Here is a 17309-nt window from a genome sequence, read left to right on the forward strand (position 1 = left end):
CAGTGCTCTTGGAAGAGAGCAGCGGTGGTGACTTGGCTCTGTTGTTGTTCTCGTTTAGTGATTAGCAAAGAGGGAAAAAATCGATATTTGAGCAGTGATTAAGTACTTCGTAAAGAAAGGTACAAAAACAAAGGACATTCATGCTGATTTTCAGAATACACGGGGAACTCTCCTCCTTCATATTCAACTGTTGCCAAGAGGTCAAATGAATTTCAATTTGGTCAGGAGAGCTTAGATGATGATCTGCGCAGTGGTCGGCCAAGATGTATCACTACTCCAGAAATCATTGCAAAAGTGCACAAAATGGTCACGGAGGATCGCCAATTGAAAGTGCGTGAAGTTGCTCACTCTTGCCATGTATCATCTGAAAGGGTATATCACATTTTAACTGAAGGACTAAAAATGAAAAAATTATCTGCAAGATGGGTGCCACGACTCTTGATGCATGCCCACACACACGTGCCGTCGCCATAGCAAAATTACACAAACTAAGGTATGAATTGTTGCCACATCCGCCTTCCACCTGATATGGCTCTGTCAGACTTTCATCTCTTTCCAAAACTGGAAATTTTTCTTTTTGGACATATTCACTTCAGACGAAGTGGTTGCCGGAGTTGACAACTATTTTTCAGGCCTGGAGGAAACTCATTTTCATGATTACACTCCGTGGAAATAAGGGCCCTTGTATGGTTGTTAGACTTGGTAAGTACTATACTCACATAAACAGATGAATTGTATTTTTAAGGTGGTTTTGGATGAAAAGAGTTTCTTTGGTCTTGTTGGAATACTCTGTAGATGTCAGATGACCCACTATTTTCTTAGTTCAGTGATGAAAGGTCAACATCCTTTGTGATATAGGTTCTTGTAAGAAGTGTTTGAGTAACTTCATTGTAGTACAATAAAATGTTTCTGCTTGTAGAATGGCTTTCATTCCATAAAGGAACAATGGAAGCCAAGTGAAATGCAAAATGCAATACTCTATGTAGCTGTAGCATGGGATTGTGTGGCATTCTTCAGCATATGACATAACCTTTTTATGTTTCCATTATCCTGCAGGTATTATGCAGTAGTTTAGTCAGTTTCCAGCCACAGATCTACGCCAAGGCTCAGAACATACTAGATGCTAACTGTGTTCACTAATCTATTACTTGTGGTATTCCAACCTTGCTAATCCATGTATTTTTGAAAACACTGTTTCTACTGTCCCTGCTTCAATATTTCAAAGGGGTGGATTGATTTGATTTGATTTTAACAGGAGAGCTAAAACAGCTGACTGTATTTACTCGAATCTAAGACGCGCGTTTTTTCCGGTTTTTGTAATTCAAAAAACCGCCTGCGGCTTAGAATCGAGTGCAAAATAAGCGGAAGTTCTGAAAAATGTTGGTAGGTGCCGCCACAACTAACTTCTGCCGTCGAATATACACTCCTGGAAATGGAAAAAAGAACACATTGACATCGGTGTGTCAGACCCACCATACTTGCTCCGGACACTGCGAGAGGGCTGTACAAGCAATGATCACACGCACGGCACAGCGGACACACCAGGAACCGCGGTGTTGGCCGTCGAATGGCGCTAGCTGCGCAGCATTTGTGCACCGCCGCCGTCAGTGTCAGCCAGTTTGCCGTGGCATACGGAGCTCCATCGCAGTCTTTAACACTGGTAGCATGCCGCGACAGCGTGGACGTGAACCGTTTGTGCAGTTGACGGACTTTGAGCGAGGGCGTATAGTGGGCATGCGGGAGGCCGGGTGGACGTACCGCCGAATTGCTCAACACGTGGGGCGTGAGGTCTCCACAGTACATCGATGTTGTCGCCAGTGGTCGGCGGAAGGTGCACGTGCCCGTCGACCTGGGACCGGACTGCAGCGACGCACGGATGCACGCCAAGACCGTAGGATCCTACGCAGTGCCGTAGGGAACCGCACCGCCACTTCCCAGCAAATTAGGGACACTGTTGCTCCTGGGGTATCGGCGAGGACCATTCGCAACCGTCTCCATGAAGCTGGGCTACGGTCCCACACACCGTTAGGCCGTATTCCGCTCACGCCCCAACATCGTGCAGCCCGCCTCCAGTGGTGTCGCGACAGGCGTGAATGGAGGGACGAATGGAGACGTGTCGTCTTCAGCGATGAGAGTCGCTTCTGCCTTGGTGCCAATGATGGTCGTATGCGTGTTTGGCGCCGTGCAGGTGAGCGCCACAATCAGGACTGCATACGACCGAGGCACACGGGGCCAACACCCGGCATCATGGTGTGGGGAACGATCTCCTACACTGGCTGTACACCACTGGTGATCGTCGAGGGGACACTGAATAGTGCACGGTACATCCAAACCGTCATCGAACCCATCGTTCTACCATTCCTAGACCGGCAAGGGAACTTGCTGTTCCAACAGGACAATGCACGTCCGCATGTATCCCGTGCCACCCAACGTGCTCTAGAAGGTGTAAGTCAACTACCCTGGCCAGCAAGATCTCCGGATCTGTCCCCCATTGAGCATGTTTGGGACTGGATGAAGCGTCGTCTCACGCGGTCTGCACGTCCACCACGAACGCTGGTCCAACTGAGGCGCCAGGTGGAAATGGCATGGCAAGCCGTTCCACAGGACTACATCCAGCATCTCTACGATCGTGTCCATGGGAGAATAGCAGCCTGCATTGCTGCGAAAGGTGGATATACACTGTACTAGTGCCGACATTGTGCATGCTCTGTTGCCTGTGTCTATGTGCCTGTGGTTCTGTCAGTGTGATCATGTGATGTATCTGACCCCAGGAATGTGTCAATAAAGTTTCCCCTTCCTGGGACAATGAATTCACGGTGTTCTTATTTCAATTTCCAGGAGTGTATGTAGCACTACACAGGCATGCTTTGCAGGCACAAAGATAAATACTGGCGCCAAAACCTCTGCTTCAGTAAATAAAAAAAAGGTGGAAGACGAGCTTTTTTTTCCTCCGCCCCGAGTTTCGACCACGGCATTTTCATACATTATCCATCGAAGTAAATACAAATCCTGTATTGTTCATCTCCGAATGTTGTAGCGTTTCAATGTACTACGAAAATCCGACTGGCGGGACTGTTAAGAGTTGGCCATATTGACAAACACACCTACATTCTGAATTTTTTCTACTTGTGAGAAGAGATGGTTGCTAATAGGAACTTTTATGAATTGTGAATCACATGCGGTATTCTCTTCACCATAAGAATAGTACGAATATAAACATTTTGCCATGTATTCTTTCGTGTTTGCTGCTATCTCATTTAAATTCTGTCTGCCTAATAAACTACGAAAATAGAGTGAGACAAAAGCAAACGCGGAAGAACATACATATCATGTTATGTTTATATTCGTATTATTCTTATGCGTAATAGTGATACAGTCAGAAATGAAGCACGGCAATTGACTAGATATTTAAATCTAAGATGACTCTAATTCCTGTGCAGAATGTAATGTACTAAAGAGGCATCTGCAAAGATTTTCAAACGGAGAAAAATTTTCGCTAAACTCTCGTTCAGAATATGTTCTATCATACGCAGTCTATTATTTGGTTCTTGTTGATCATTATCAAAGAAAGCAGCAGTGTAAGTAAAAACAAATAGCAGTCTTTTGCCATTGTTTCGCTTTTTTAGTTGTAAGCGGCAGTAGCACACACAAAAGGAAGCCATGCCGTGAGCGGTGACAGGCCGTAAACACTCATTATCAGAATGCGACAAACAATGCATGTTACAGTACAGTAATGCATCTTCAGCTTAGAGTGACGTAAACACCTATAGCAAAGAGAACGGCACTTATCACATCAAAGAAAAATAAGCAATCAATTCAAACCAGACGAAGCACGTGAAAAAGGAAGGGTACCCGTATAAATACGGACGGAGCGCCTGACACATAGCAATGGCTATCTGGTAAAGCTTAACTTCTAAGCTTACGACTCGAACCAAACTACTGTAGCTCTATCGTCATTCATTCGACCTAAATTGTGTCTCATATTACAATGGACCAACTTTGTTTCGATTTGGAGATGCGGACTAAAACTTTTCTCTCCCCTTGAATTTCGAGTCTCAAATTTCAGGTGCGGCTTGGATTCGGGAAAAATTTTTTTCCTTGATTTCGAGTCTCATTTTTCAGGTGCGGCTTAGATTCGAGTGCGGCTTAGATTCGAGTAAATACGGTAGGTCTAACCCGCCACTGCTCGTACCGAAACTAGATTTATTGTGCGGCATCGCTCCCTGTATATCTAGTAAAGCCAGCCAGTGCCCTTAAATAGTGCAAGGAGTCCCTCTACCAGTTTTTTGTTAGACACAATTTCTTCAGGTCTAGTTGTCCCGAAGATTCTGTATCTTTTACTCTCCAATGCCATGCATTCAAAGATGAGGTGTGATGTAGTTTCTTCACCCTCATCACAGATCCTACTTTTAGGATCCTCTTCCATTATACCCATTGTGTGTAGGTGTTTTTTGAAATTCCCATGGCTGGTCATCAGTCCAGTCATGGGTTTGATCTCTTTCCTGTTCAATCTCAGGATTACAGAGCTTCTTTTAAAACATGGCTTGGGCATCATTACCTTACCATGTTTTTGTTTATGGACCTTGGTCCAATATCCTAAATGTTGTTTCCTCAGCCAGTTCCGTAATTCTAATCTGATCATAGCCTTGGTGATTGTTAAGACGGGTTCCGGTCCAATAAATGGAGTTGTTGCCCCCATCATAGCCAATCTATCGGCTTGTTCATTGCCACAGGTCCCTGAGTGGTCAGGGACCCACACTAGGTACACCCAGTTGCTTCCCCCTAGCTCCACCAGAGCCCTGTGGCAATCTGCAACAATCTTAGATCTTGTTGCAGGAGCTGCCAATTATTTCAGGGCTGTCTGAATAGATGTAGATGCTACGATCATTGTAGCACCTACTCATATTCTCCTCCACACATTCCCTGATTGCAGTAATTTCGGCTTGGAATACAGAGGCCAGTTTCCCTAGAGAGATGCTGCTCTCCAGTCTTGGCTGAACCCCGTACAACCCTGCCCTAACGCCTTGATCTGTTTTTGACCCAACGGTGAACCACACGATGTCCTCCGTATGGTGTCAAACTGTTTTCTTCCACTGCTCCTTACTTCCAATTATTATGTTGTAAGGCTTGTTGAAGCAGTTAGGAGTTATTATATAGTCAGTGGGCATTTCCCCAGCCATACCTATATTTACCTCACTCACAATGTTAGTGTGTGATTCTGGATATACAAATGAGACCCAGTTTTGGCCAGTTTTAAGTCTGTATGCCCCAGCTGCAGCCTCCATCTTAACCCAAAGGTGAAGTGGAGGCATGTCCAGCATGGCTTCCATTCCAGCGGTTGGTGTGCTGCTAAATCCACCTGTTACGGCTAAGCAGGCCAATCTCTGCACCTTAGCAAGCTTTTTAGCAGCTACCTGCTGTTCTACCTTCTTCCACCACACTACGGCCCCATAGGAAATCCTGGGTCTAACCACAGTGGTGTATATTCAGTGCATACGCCTGGGGCTTAGGCCCCAGTTTTTGCCACAAGCCCTCCTAGTACTCACTAAAGTGCTTTTTGCCTTGGAGCAGGTACTCTTAATATGAGGGGTCCAAGTTAGCTTCTCATCCAAGGTTACCCGTAGATATTTCACTGTCCCCTTCACAGGTAGAGTTTCATCGAAGAGATTTAGATTCCAACTTGCATGCTGAATATGTCTCTTTGTAAATCGCACTACAACAGTCTTCTTAGGATTAACTCTCAGATCCTGTTTAATGCACCATTTTTGCACAATGTCCAATCCTCCTTGTGCCATATTCCTGATTGTGTCAGTGAATTTGCCAAGTATTACTATGACAAGGTCATCTGCGTATCCTTGGCAGAAGCATTGTCTGGAATTTAGTTCCTCAATGAGTTCGTTCACCACTAGATTCCACAATAGAAGAGAGAAAACTCTTCCTTGTGGGCAGCCTCTAGTGGTCTTAATTACCATCTTTTCATTCATCATGCTAGCCTCTACCTTCCTTCCACTAAGCATGGCTCTGGTCCACCTACACATAGTGGTCCCCAGATCATGCACCTCTGCTGCCCTTACCATTGAATCGAAGGTTGTGTTACTAAAGGCCCCCTCGATATCCAGGAAGATGCAGAGGGCTATTTCTTGGAAGTGAAGTGTTTTTTACACCTTCCCGACGAGTTGGTGGAGAGCTGTTTCACATGATTTACCTGGTTGGTATGCGTGTTGGTTCAGGTGTAGAGAGACCCTACATAGCCTCCTCTCCCCAATGTATACAACAACCAGTTTTTCCAGTGTTTTGAGAATGGAGGAGGACAAACTGATTGGTCTCATATCCTTGGCCTTGGTATGATCAATTCTACCTGGATTTGGAATGAAGACAACCTTCACTGCCATCCAAACATTGGGAATGACTCCTGCTGCTAAGCTAACCCTAAATAGGATTCTTATAAGCTTTCCTCCTGCCTGTTGCAGGAGAGCTGGAAAAATTCCATCTGGGCCAGGTCACTTGGAATGTTCCCACCGCCCACTGTATTTTGTTGAAGTTCACACACTCCTTGGCCGCTTCCTAGTCCTCCCTTCGAGTGTCTGAGAACCGTTGTCTCTCTAGGGTCACATACTGGTCTGTGTTATCTGGCAGAGCATATTGAGGAAAGTGAGTTTTGAGGGGCAATTCCAGCGTCTCGTGCTGTCTTTGTATATTCCCCATCCTCCTTCCTCAACGTAGCTCCTGGATTAGTTGGTACTCTAGTGAGAATCTTGTGAAGTCTGACTTTTGCAGCCGTGCCTTCCACTTCCTCACAGAATGCCTTCCGGGATGCCTTCTTTGCTTGTCTTATTGCAAGGTTGTAACTGACAAGAGCCTCACAATATTTAGCCCATTGTCCTTTGCGTCTCACAATATTAAACAGTCTCCGTACCTGTTTTCTTTGTGTGAAGGGGTGGAACCTGTGCCCAGCTCGTGAATGTATTTGGACAAGTTAAAACACTCACTAAATCAGTCAGAAGCTGGTTTAGGACAAACTAGGTCAGGCTCTTCCAGCTAAAGTGCCTGCCTATGGACGACTGGGCACCGTCTGACACAGGTGAGCAAGGGTGGGAAAACGGCCTGTGTGACCTTCCTGCACCAGTTGAACGAATGCAGGCAGGGATGACCAAGTGTTTTGACACATGCACAAAATGCGTACTGTGTGGCCACTTGGTAGGTAGTTTATATTAGCAGTGGGTGGCACTCGTGCACTATGGGGCAGGATTGGAACAGCCTGCACTAGAGCAATATATACCACCTGGAAATGTTCATCAACAATGGTCTGGTACCGCACGCCGCGGATTTTGAGTCCCTGCCAGTCTTCATGGAGGTCTCTGTACCATTGCGCCGTAAGCTGTGGTGGCGCGCGCTTCCTGGCCCGCATTTAGAGTGAGGGCGCCACAGTGGAACACGTGGTTGCAGTGGCCAATAGTGGCATCCCCGATCTAGTACTTAAGTGCCTGCCTGTCGCTCAGCCTGCCAGTCTAGGACATATCGCCTTGCATTAGACAGTGTATTGACTTTCGTGTTTTCTTTACGAGTCGACATGGTTGCCTTGTTTGGTTTCTTGACTCTGTTGTCTGCTCTTGTTGTGTTGTAAGGTCCTTCGTTGGTCGTGTCCGTCCTCTCCCGTTGTGTTGTTGTTTGCGGGCCGCTCCGCAGGTCTCGCCACGTTTCCGTCACTAAAACCCTGCGACTGTTCTGATCGCCGTTACAACAAATGGGGCATCTTCCAGTAGGTGATCTAATATGCCATGTAATTTTCCTTTTCTGGTAAGCTGTGCATAGCAGTCCATTGTTGCACATAGCTCTTTAAAATTTGGGCAGACACATTTAGATTATGTTACTAAGTATCTCGTACTCTGTTGAGCCATGTTGTGTTGACACTTAAAAACTGTTATCTTAAATTGTATATGTGTATGTGGGCAAAGGCTGTAATTGATAAGTTACACCACTGTCTGTCCACTGGGAGCTGCAAACCACTTATATATCAGAAATTTCAGTAATTGACTACATCAGGGATTAGCATTATTGCTGATACTTTTCAGCCTTTATGTTTCTGACATACCAGAAACTGGCACAAAGAAGTTCAGATATGCTAATGATCTAGCCCTTGCGGTATACCACAACGAGTTCAAAAGTGCTGAAAACAGTAACTGGTGATGTCAACAAATTACTCTAAGCTGGAGGTCCATACTTTCAAAAAGCATCTCAAAGAACTTCTTGGAAATCAAGCATACCAAACAACCTTACCAGAAACTGCAGTACTAATTGGGAGCATCAGCACATACACTTAAATCTTCTGCACTCAGTTTAGTGTTTCCTACAGCTGAATATCGTGCTCCAGTGTGGTTGACAAGCTCTCCTGCATGTAAGGTATGTACCTTTTGGTGCAGTCACAAGTATCATGTTGCATAAGAACTGCTCCACCGTATTAGTTTGCAACACATAGACCCTCCTCTGTTAAGAAGACAAGAAGCTCTGTTGAAAGAATATTCCAAAGTAACGAATAATCTACATCTTCACATCCGTGCAGAAATTCCACGATTGACAATAAACTGGCATTGTTCCAGAAACCCACAACTGTGACTGATCAGAAAACTTGTTGCTAGCAACTTCACTATTGACAGAAAATGGCATGAAACCTGGAGTTCGAATGCTCCACCTGAAGTGCGGCACCTTATTGACCGTCCACAGGGACCCTATGGTTTGAACTCCCATAGCACGATGGAAGAATATAAATCACATCTGAACAGGACACAGCTTGTGTGCATACAACCTGCATAAATGGGGCAAGCAGCCCAGTCCAAGCTGTGATTTTGGAGCATCGAATTAGACCACCTGACATATTGTCAAGGGGTGTGAATTGACTTTTTCATGGCTACACCATCAAGCCTTAATTAGATAAGAAGACTTGAGATTACCTTATAACAACTATTTTTAATGTACCATTCATTCTTATTTCTTACCTAATTATGTATCTGACAATATTATGAAAGTGATAGGTTGTTACTCACCATATAGTGGACATGTTGAGTCACAGACAGACACAATAGAAAGACTACTTAACAAGTAAGATTTTGGCCAAAAGACCTTCTTCTGAAACGAACAAACAAATGACATGCGAGCGCGCGCGCACACACAAAAAAAAAAAACACTGTCTGGCAACAAAGGCCAGACTGCGAGCAATTGTGCACGATGGGAGAAGCAGTCGAGGCACTGGGAATGAGGAGGAGGCTGGGAAAGGATAGCAGGGTAGGGGTGAGGGCCGGTAAAGTGCTGCTTGTGGGAACATGCAGGGACAAGGTGGAGAGAGGGTAGGACAGCTAGGTGCAAATAGGAAGTTAGACGGGAGTGTGGAGAGGGGGTGGGGGAGTGGAAAAGGAGAGAAGTAAAAAGACTGGATGTGTTGTTGGAATAGAGGGCTTTGTGTGCTGGAATGGGAACAGGGAAGGATCTACATGGATAAGAACAATGAGGCCAGGAGGGTTATGGGAACATGGAATATATTGCAGGGGGAATACCCACGTGTGCAATTGATCACGACCTTATAATACTCCCTTCTGAAAAAGGATCCGCCACTATTGTTTTGAACTGCGAGTCTTAACTGACATAAGGACTCTGCCAGCTATCAGAGGTGTTCACCTACAAACCTTGCCACAGTGATGCCGTTCCAGAAATCCAACAGGATCTCAATCTCTTACCAAATCATTAGGCACATAACAGAACCCCTCTTCTGAGACTCTGCCTCTCCTCATACATACCACTCCCACCTTCTACATGCTTCCTAAAGTCCATGAACCCAGCCACACAGGATGCCACATTGTGGCAGATTACTGCGCCCCACTGATAGGACTGTGCTCTAGTAAACCAACATCTTCAGCATATTACCACAACCTACACTCATGTATAAAAGACACCAACCATTTTCTCCACTAACTCTCCACAGTTCATTTTCCTTTACCACATAGCGCCCTGCTCGTGAATATTGATGCCCCTCTGTGTGCACTAACATCCCTAATGTCCACGGCCTTGCCGCTATTCAACACTACCTTTTCCCGCACCCGATGGATTCCAAACCTACAACCTCCTTCCTAGTCACAATGACCAACTATATCCTCACCCACCAATACTTTGAAGGCCTCACCTGTTAATAAATCCATGATACGGCAATGGGCACTCGCAAGGCACCATCTTATGCCAACCTGTCCATGGGCTATTTAGAGGAATCCTTCATAACCACACAGAGTCCCAAACGCCTCACATGGTTTGGATTCATAGACATCTTCGTTATCTGGATTGAGGGTGAGGACACCTTATCCACATTCCTCCAAACCTCAACACCTTCTCCTCCATTTGTTTCACCTTGTCCTCAACATAACAAGCCACCTTTCTCGATGTTGACCTGCACCGCAAAGATGGCTACATCAGTACCTCTGCCTATATCAAACCTACCAACCACCAGCAATATGTCCACTTTGACTGCTGCTACGCATTCCGTACCAAGAAGTCCCTTCTGTGCAGCCCAGCCACTCGCGGCAGTCGCATTTGTAGGGCTTCACTGAGGCCTTCATAGACAGAAATTACCCTTCCAACTTTTTACAGAAACATATCTTGTATCTGGTCTTTCCAGCCATCCACAACCTTCAAAAGTCCCACTGTCCTACCACAAAGGAGTATTTCCCTTGTGGCTCAGTACAACCCAGGACTGGAGCAACTGAATCTCATTCTCCGCCAGGGTTTCAGGTACCTCTCGTTGTGCCCTGAGATGAAGAATGTCCTACCCACTGTCCTTCCCACCTCTCCACAGTGGTATTCCACTGCCCACCAAAACTTCACAATTCCTTGTCCATCCTTGTTCGATCCTCACTCCCACCCCCTTGCTTCATGGCTCATATCCCTGTAATAGACCTAGATGCAAGACCTGACCCATACAATACCACTTACTCCAATCTTGTTGCAAGCATCACATATCCCATCAAAGGCAGGGCTACCTATGAAAGCAGTCATGTGATCCTCAAGCTAAGCTGCAATAACTGTGTTGCATTCTATGTAAACATGATAGCTAACAAGCTGTCTGTCTGCATGAATGGCCACCAATAAACTGTTGCAAAGAGACAGCTGGACTACCCAATTGCTGAGCAAGCTGCCCAATACATTTTCTTCATTGACTGTTTCAAAACCCGCACCATCTGTATCCTTCCTATCTACACCAGCTTTTCCGAATATGTGCAGTATATCCTACGTTACCATAACTCCCCTGGCCTCAACCTTTGTTAGTTTCTGTCCTTCAGTGGACTATCCCTTTCTCTGTTCCCACTCCGGTAGTCACAGCCCTCTATTCCACCAATACACTCACAGTCTTCTTACTTCTCTCCTTTTCCACTCATCTCCCTCTGTCCCCTCGCCCTCCGTCTAATGTCCCGCCTGCACTGAGTTGCCCTGCCCTCTCCCATCCTTGTCCCTGTATACTCCCACAGGTGGCACTTTACTGTCCCCGCCCCCACCTCTACCCTGCTATCCCACCCCCTCCCCGACTTAGTCTCCTTCTCACCCAGAGACACTCTCTCTCTCTCTCTCTCTCTCTCTCTCTCTCTCTCTCTCTCTCTGTGTGTGTGTGTGTGTGTGTGTGTGTGTGTGTGTGTGTGTGTGTGTGTGTGTGTGTGTTTCAAAAGAAGGCTTTAAGCTTACTTTTTCAGCAGTTTTTTTGTCATGCCTGTCTGTGACAAGTGTCTGCACTACATGGTGAGTAGTAGTGTGTCCTTTTCATAATACTGTCATTGTTTCATTCTGTTATTTATGTATTTACAATATAAGGAAATGGATATATTGCTGCTCATCATAAAGATGACATGTTGAGTTGCAGAGAGGCACAACCAAAAGGCTGTTACATGTTAAACTTTTGGCCAGAGCCTTCTTCAGAAAGTAGCTGTCTATTCTTTTCCTAATATTGTTGATGTTTCAACCTGAAGTTTCCATTGTTTTATTTGTGTGTTTTTATGTAACCTTGATTGTTTCATGTGTAGTATTACATGCTAAATACTAATAACTGCTTAAACAGATGATTAGCCACTACATTTTCTGTGCCAGACATCTGATACAAATCAGTTGTGAGTTGAGAAATATACTGGTGGTAATGAAGTTGCGGTGATGAAGCTTTCTCATTCTTCTGTTTGAATGCATAAATTTGTTGGGCATTATCTATGTAGATAGAAAATGTTCTTCCTTTGAGCAGGTATTTGAAATTAGTAAATAAATAAATATATCAATGAAAACGATCAATTTTTGAAAATGTGATGTAATTGGATAGATAACAAATCTACTCACCAAGCAGTGGCAGAACACACATATAAAGTTGTTAAATATTCCTCTTTTGGATCTGCAGCTCTTGTCTTTCTTTCCGTGTGTGCAGTCTTTCTTTCCGCGTTTGCAGTTAAATTATTGGATATAGATTCCATCTTTTATGCTAAAACATAGTTTATTTCCTTCATTCTTCCTTTCTTTTCTCTTTTTCTTCAGTGTTTTTGCATAAAAGGCAGAGCTTATATACAATGAAGACATTAAAGTTGGCAATCTTTCAGAGCCAGTGGCACCTTCTTCTTGCAGAAGGGTTGAAGAGGAAGGAAGAGGGGTGAAGAAATAGGACTAGAGAGATCTAGGAAAAGGGGTAGAGTAAGGAAAAGTCACCTAGAACCCAAATCAGGGGAGATGTACCAGACAGAATGAGAAGGGGCTGCGTCGGACGAGATTTCCTTCTCGTCTTATCCAGTAAGTCTCCCTTGACCCAGGGTTCTGGGCAACTTTTGGACCCTCCCCTTTCCCTAAATCTTAGCAGTCCTTTTCCTTTGGCACCCTTTGTTCCCTGTCAATACTTCTGCCAGGAGGAGGAGCCACTGGCTCCGAAAGCTTGCAAACTTTATTAACTTTATATGTGTGTTCTCCTGCCAACACTTGGTGAGTAGATTTTTTATCTATCCAATCACATTATATATAAATACCTAGAAATTCTGTCTTAAATTGAGAAGTACTTCTGGACTAAAGAAAACTTTTCTCAAAAGAAACCACCGAACTTTCAAATTCCATTATGTTTCTGTTGTAGTATTCCTCTTGCTGTGAAGTTGATGCGTCCACAAAAAAAAAAAAAAAAACTTGAGCAAGTTATCAGTATGGCTTGGGCTAGATTTTCCTTGCTTTTCTCAAACTGTTCTGTTGTCTCGAAGGTCCAGTTGATTTTTGTTTTGTCATTCTTCTTACTTTCCTTCAGAAGAGCTTGCTTTTGTGCAGCACGTTCTTTATGGTGCCAATAGAAGTTAAGTGTGCTAAGAAATGCTCGCAATTGTTGCGCAGTTTCTGGACAAAGTGTCTTTACAATGGTTGTTTCTCTCTTCAACCCTGATTATAAAGATGTTCAAAAAGTGTGTTTAGATGTTTTAAGTGTTCTTCTTTCAAAATACTAAATGCAATCAGGGTCCTATCTATGTAGGCAAAACAGAAATCTAATCCTTGCTGTACTTTCTTAATAAATGTTTGAAAAGTGCTTGGTGCATTCATTAATCCAAGTGGCATGAAATTAAATTCATAAAGGCCTAATAGAGTGATAACTGCCATTTTCTACATGTCTTCTTCCTTAGACAGATTTTGGAAATAGGTTTTTAAGAGGTCTGTATTTGAAAATATCTTCTTGCCATAAAGGATTAAGTTGACTTTATCAGTGTGCGAAATTGCTTAGATATGCGAGAGTGTACACGTGTAAATGGTGATAATCAGCACAAACTCAACAATGACTGTCTTGTTTTGCAACCATTTGCGAAGAACTGGTCCGCTGATTTAGGCAGTGGAATAAGTTTATGGATTTTCGTGTACGTTTTTTTTTTTTTTTTTTTTCCCGCAGTATTCAGTTACTGTGCGTGCAATCTAATATGGGTTTCAGAAGACTGGAGCTCCACTATATGTTGGAATGGAATACATAGTATCATGTTTAATCTCTTTCTGCAGGACAGTGTTTTCTTAATGCTGAATTTTTTAAATTTCCAAAAAATTGCAGGAGATATGAAAGGAATTGACTGTCTCAGTTGCTTCAGTATGTGTTACAGTCCCTTTAACTTAACAAATCTCTTGTGTTGACATCAGTTAGAAGGAGAAAACAGGGAAAGAAGAGAAAGAAAGCATGGAGATGTGGTGCTGCAGAATAATGTAGAAAATTAAGGCACTGATAAGGTAAGGAATGAGGAGGTTCTCTGCATAGTCAATAAAGAAAAGAACACTAACAAGAGTAAGGGGCAGGATATGTGTTAAGACATTGGGGAGTAACTTCCATGATACTAGAGGTTGCTGTGGTGGTAAAAATTGTAGGAGAAGACAGAGATTGGAACATATCCAACAAATATTTGTGTCGCATGAGGAATTCATGGTGCCTGCATCAAACTAGTTGAAAGCCTGATGACTCATTTAAAAAAAAGAAATAAATAGAAAATAAAAATAAACAAAGTAACAGTCTGACCAGTTTCATACAATTTAGCGAAAATATTTTCCCAAAATCGATGAACATGAAGTTTTGAACTTCTTGGAAAAAATACTTTTTAGTCAACTGTTCACATTTTTGTGTGTTCCCACACACATTTATTGTTTAAATTGGTACAAGATCATTGTTTGTATAAAATATCATTTCCCACTGCTTTGCAGACGTTGTGTCGCCGTGTATGATGCTGCCGTAAAACAACTGCCGACAGAGCGTATGTGGTCTCTGTACATAGAAACAATGCAGGAACTCGCTCAGGAGGCGACTCCTTTACCGACTTTCAAGCGGAAAATGCTGCGTAATGCTTACCAGGGTGCACACAGTGCTGGAAGAATGCAGACAAAATACTATCTTATGTGGGTGAGTACTCAATATATCATGCCCTTCTTTATATTACATTTTATAGCTACACAGGGTGCATTGGCCATTACAGGGGGGTGGAAGAAGCCTTCTTTGGGTCATTGGCTTCACCTTCAATTTTCCCATTGTGCATCTCCAATTGTGTATCCATTGGGTTGACAGAGGCTACAGGAGTCTGCTGGAGGAGTGGGTGGCTGCTGCGGTACAGATGACCTCCTTGGAAACTGTTTATAGTCACAAAAGTTTAGAGCAACAGATAAATGCCTGACCAAGCCCTGGTCATGTGGCGTAGCAAACTCAGGTGTTGATCTCCCAGACCTTCGCAGTAAAGCTTTGTGTTCCCTTGAAGTTGTCAGTAGCCATGACACTTGACGTGGTCTGAGCATGAGGGATTTCGTATGGTAAACATTCCTGACAGCGCTGGGCAAGGTGCCGTTGCAGCAGACTGGTATGGCCACCCAAGGGGTGAGGGGGGGGGGGGGGGCAGTGGCAGTGGCAGTGGCAGTGGCAGTGGCAGTGGCAGCGGCAGCCTGCCCCAGCCGTGGTAGGTGATGTGGTGTAGACATCCAGGGAGCAAACCCTAGCCAGGCGTCTGCCACTGGTAGGTGCCACAGTGGCTCAGTGGTTAAGAAGGTCTCAGTTCGACTCTCGGCCCATCTATTGGCAACTGGACCCCTGGCAGTCAGTCCTGTTGAGGTGATGGAGCAGTAATGACCTCATGGTGAAAGGATTATGCAGCTGTGCTGGAATGACAGCAGGTGTGTATAGGACTCAAGTGGGAGCTTGTAAGAGGATTGACAGGTATGGGACAAAGACTAGCAGAGCTTGAGGCCTCAATTACTTTATTCTCTACGTACTGCAAGCACTTTATGCTCTACCAACTAGATACTACGAATAGTACAACATGTTGTACATTTAATCAATAGGAGATAAATGTACTATCTTTATTTCAAAAATGTCATGTACAATCAATCATGACATCAAATTTACAGAGTAATATGAATTTACAGCAATAATTAGGATAATAATAGCTCTATCTCTGTATTATGCAGCCTGTTACTATTTCATTTAATAAAATATGTAATGTCTAATGTATATGGTAATGTTACTTTTGAATGGAAACATTAGGAAAGTTACTCTGTTTCACAACAGTATTTCAATTTGCTTCCAGGGAAGGATTTAAAAGTAGGAAGAGATAAGGTTGTGGCCACAGCTGCGGTCTCGGATGTTTCTGGCCGTGGAATATATATAGAGTATAAAACCCACAACTGGTTTCCTCCATTATCAGACTATTTCCACTGCTATGCAGTCCTGTGGGTGTGGCACAGGCCTGTGCTGCCCTTCTCAGGCTGTTCTTACTTCTGACTGAGGGATGTTATGCAACTTGTTTGTCATATTTTACCTTAAGGATATGCCGTAGCTGCTATTGTTATAACACTAATATAGTGTTGATGGCTATGTAAGCTCAAGTTCCTAGCTTGTTCTACATTTGGGAACAGCACTGAATTTTTTTTTTTTTTCCTGCGGGTTGGTAGCTTTGTAGGTAAGGGTGTTAGGAGTGTTAAAAAGGACATGGGGGATGAGCGCCACATGCCGAATTTCAACATGAATCACTTCACTTTCACCCTCACTGCTGTATCCTGCTTCCTTTCTACGGGGTGTTCGAAAAGTCTCTCCACAGTGCTGTATGATTGTTTGCTGTGATTGCCATATGCTGCACTGAATATACCAAAATGAAACTCAGTAAAATACAAGTTATTAATTTATTGAATATTCATTTTTACTTACAAATTTTCACATTAAATGTTGAAAGTGTCCCCCCTGTTGTTGAATACACAACTCAATTCGTCTAATCTTGTTTCCAAACACAAGCTGTAACATTTCTCCTGTAACAGAAGCAGTGAAAGAGGATATCACAGTTTTCAATTCATCAATGGATTTTGGACAGTTTGTATAGACAGTTGCTTTCGCTGCACCCCAGAAGAAAAAGTTAGGTGGTGTTAGATCAGGCAGTCGTGGAGGCCAAAGTCCCTGTGAAATTATGCAATCACCAAAAACATCAGCAAGCAGTGACATTGAAACGCCATCTTGTTGAAAATAACTGTTCATTATTTCACTTAACACAAGTTCTCCTATGAATGGGTACAGAAAATCACTGCAGTATCGTTGTGCGTTGATCATTTCGTTGAAACACCCAGGCAGGCAAACAATCATATGGCTCGAGCAGCTAACACTCATACGGCACTGCGGAGAGACTTTGAATACCCTATACTACACCTGCAGTACATATGATACGGATTAACAAGGCTATGTGCACTGCACCTGTGGTATTAGCACAATATAAATCTCAAAATTTACAGTTGTCTAACGAATATTATGAATCTCAGTAAATTTCCATATATAAACT

The 17309-nt window shown here is 43.7% G+C and overlaps 1 protein-coding gene across 1 annotated transcript in view; it reads left to right on the forward strand.

Annotated features, from left to right (window-relative positions):
* Positions 1 to 17309, forward strand: part of LOC124787793 (U3 small nucleolar RNA-associated protein 6 homolog) — a 119129-nt gene that overhangs the window by 65988 nt on the left and 35832 nt on the right. Inside the window, exon 8 of the mRNA XM_047254714.1 lies at positions 14707 to 14902. Within this exon, the coding sequence (XP_047110670.1) occupies positions 14707 to 14902 (196 nt within the window). The remainder of the gene's footprint in view (positions 1 to 14706; positions 14903 to 17309) is intronic.

Source organism: Schistocerca piceifrons, chromosome 3 (genome assembly GCF_021461385.2).
Source record: "Schistocerca piceifrons isolate TAMUIC-IGC-003096 chromosome 3, iqSchPice1.1, whole genome shotgun sequence".
Classification (NCBI taxonomy): domain Eukaryota; kingdom Metazoa; phylum Arthropoda; class Insecta; order Orthoptera; family Acrididae; genus Schistocerca; species Schistocerca piceifrons.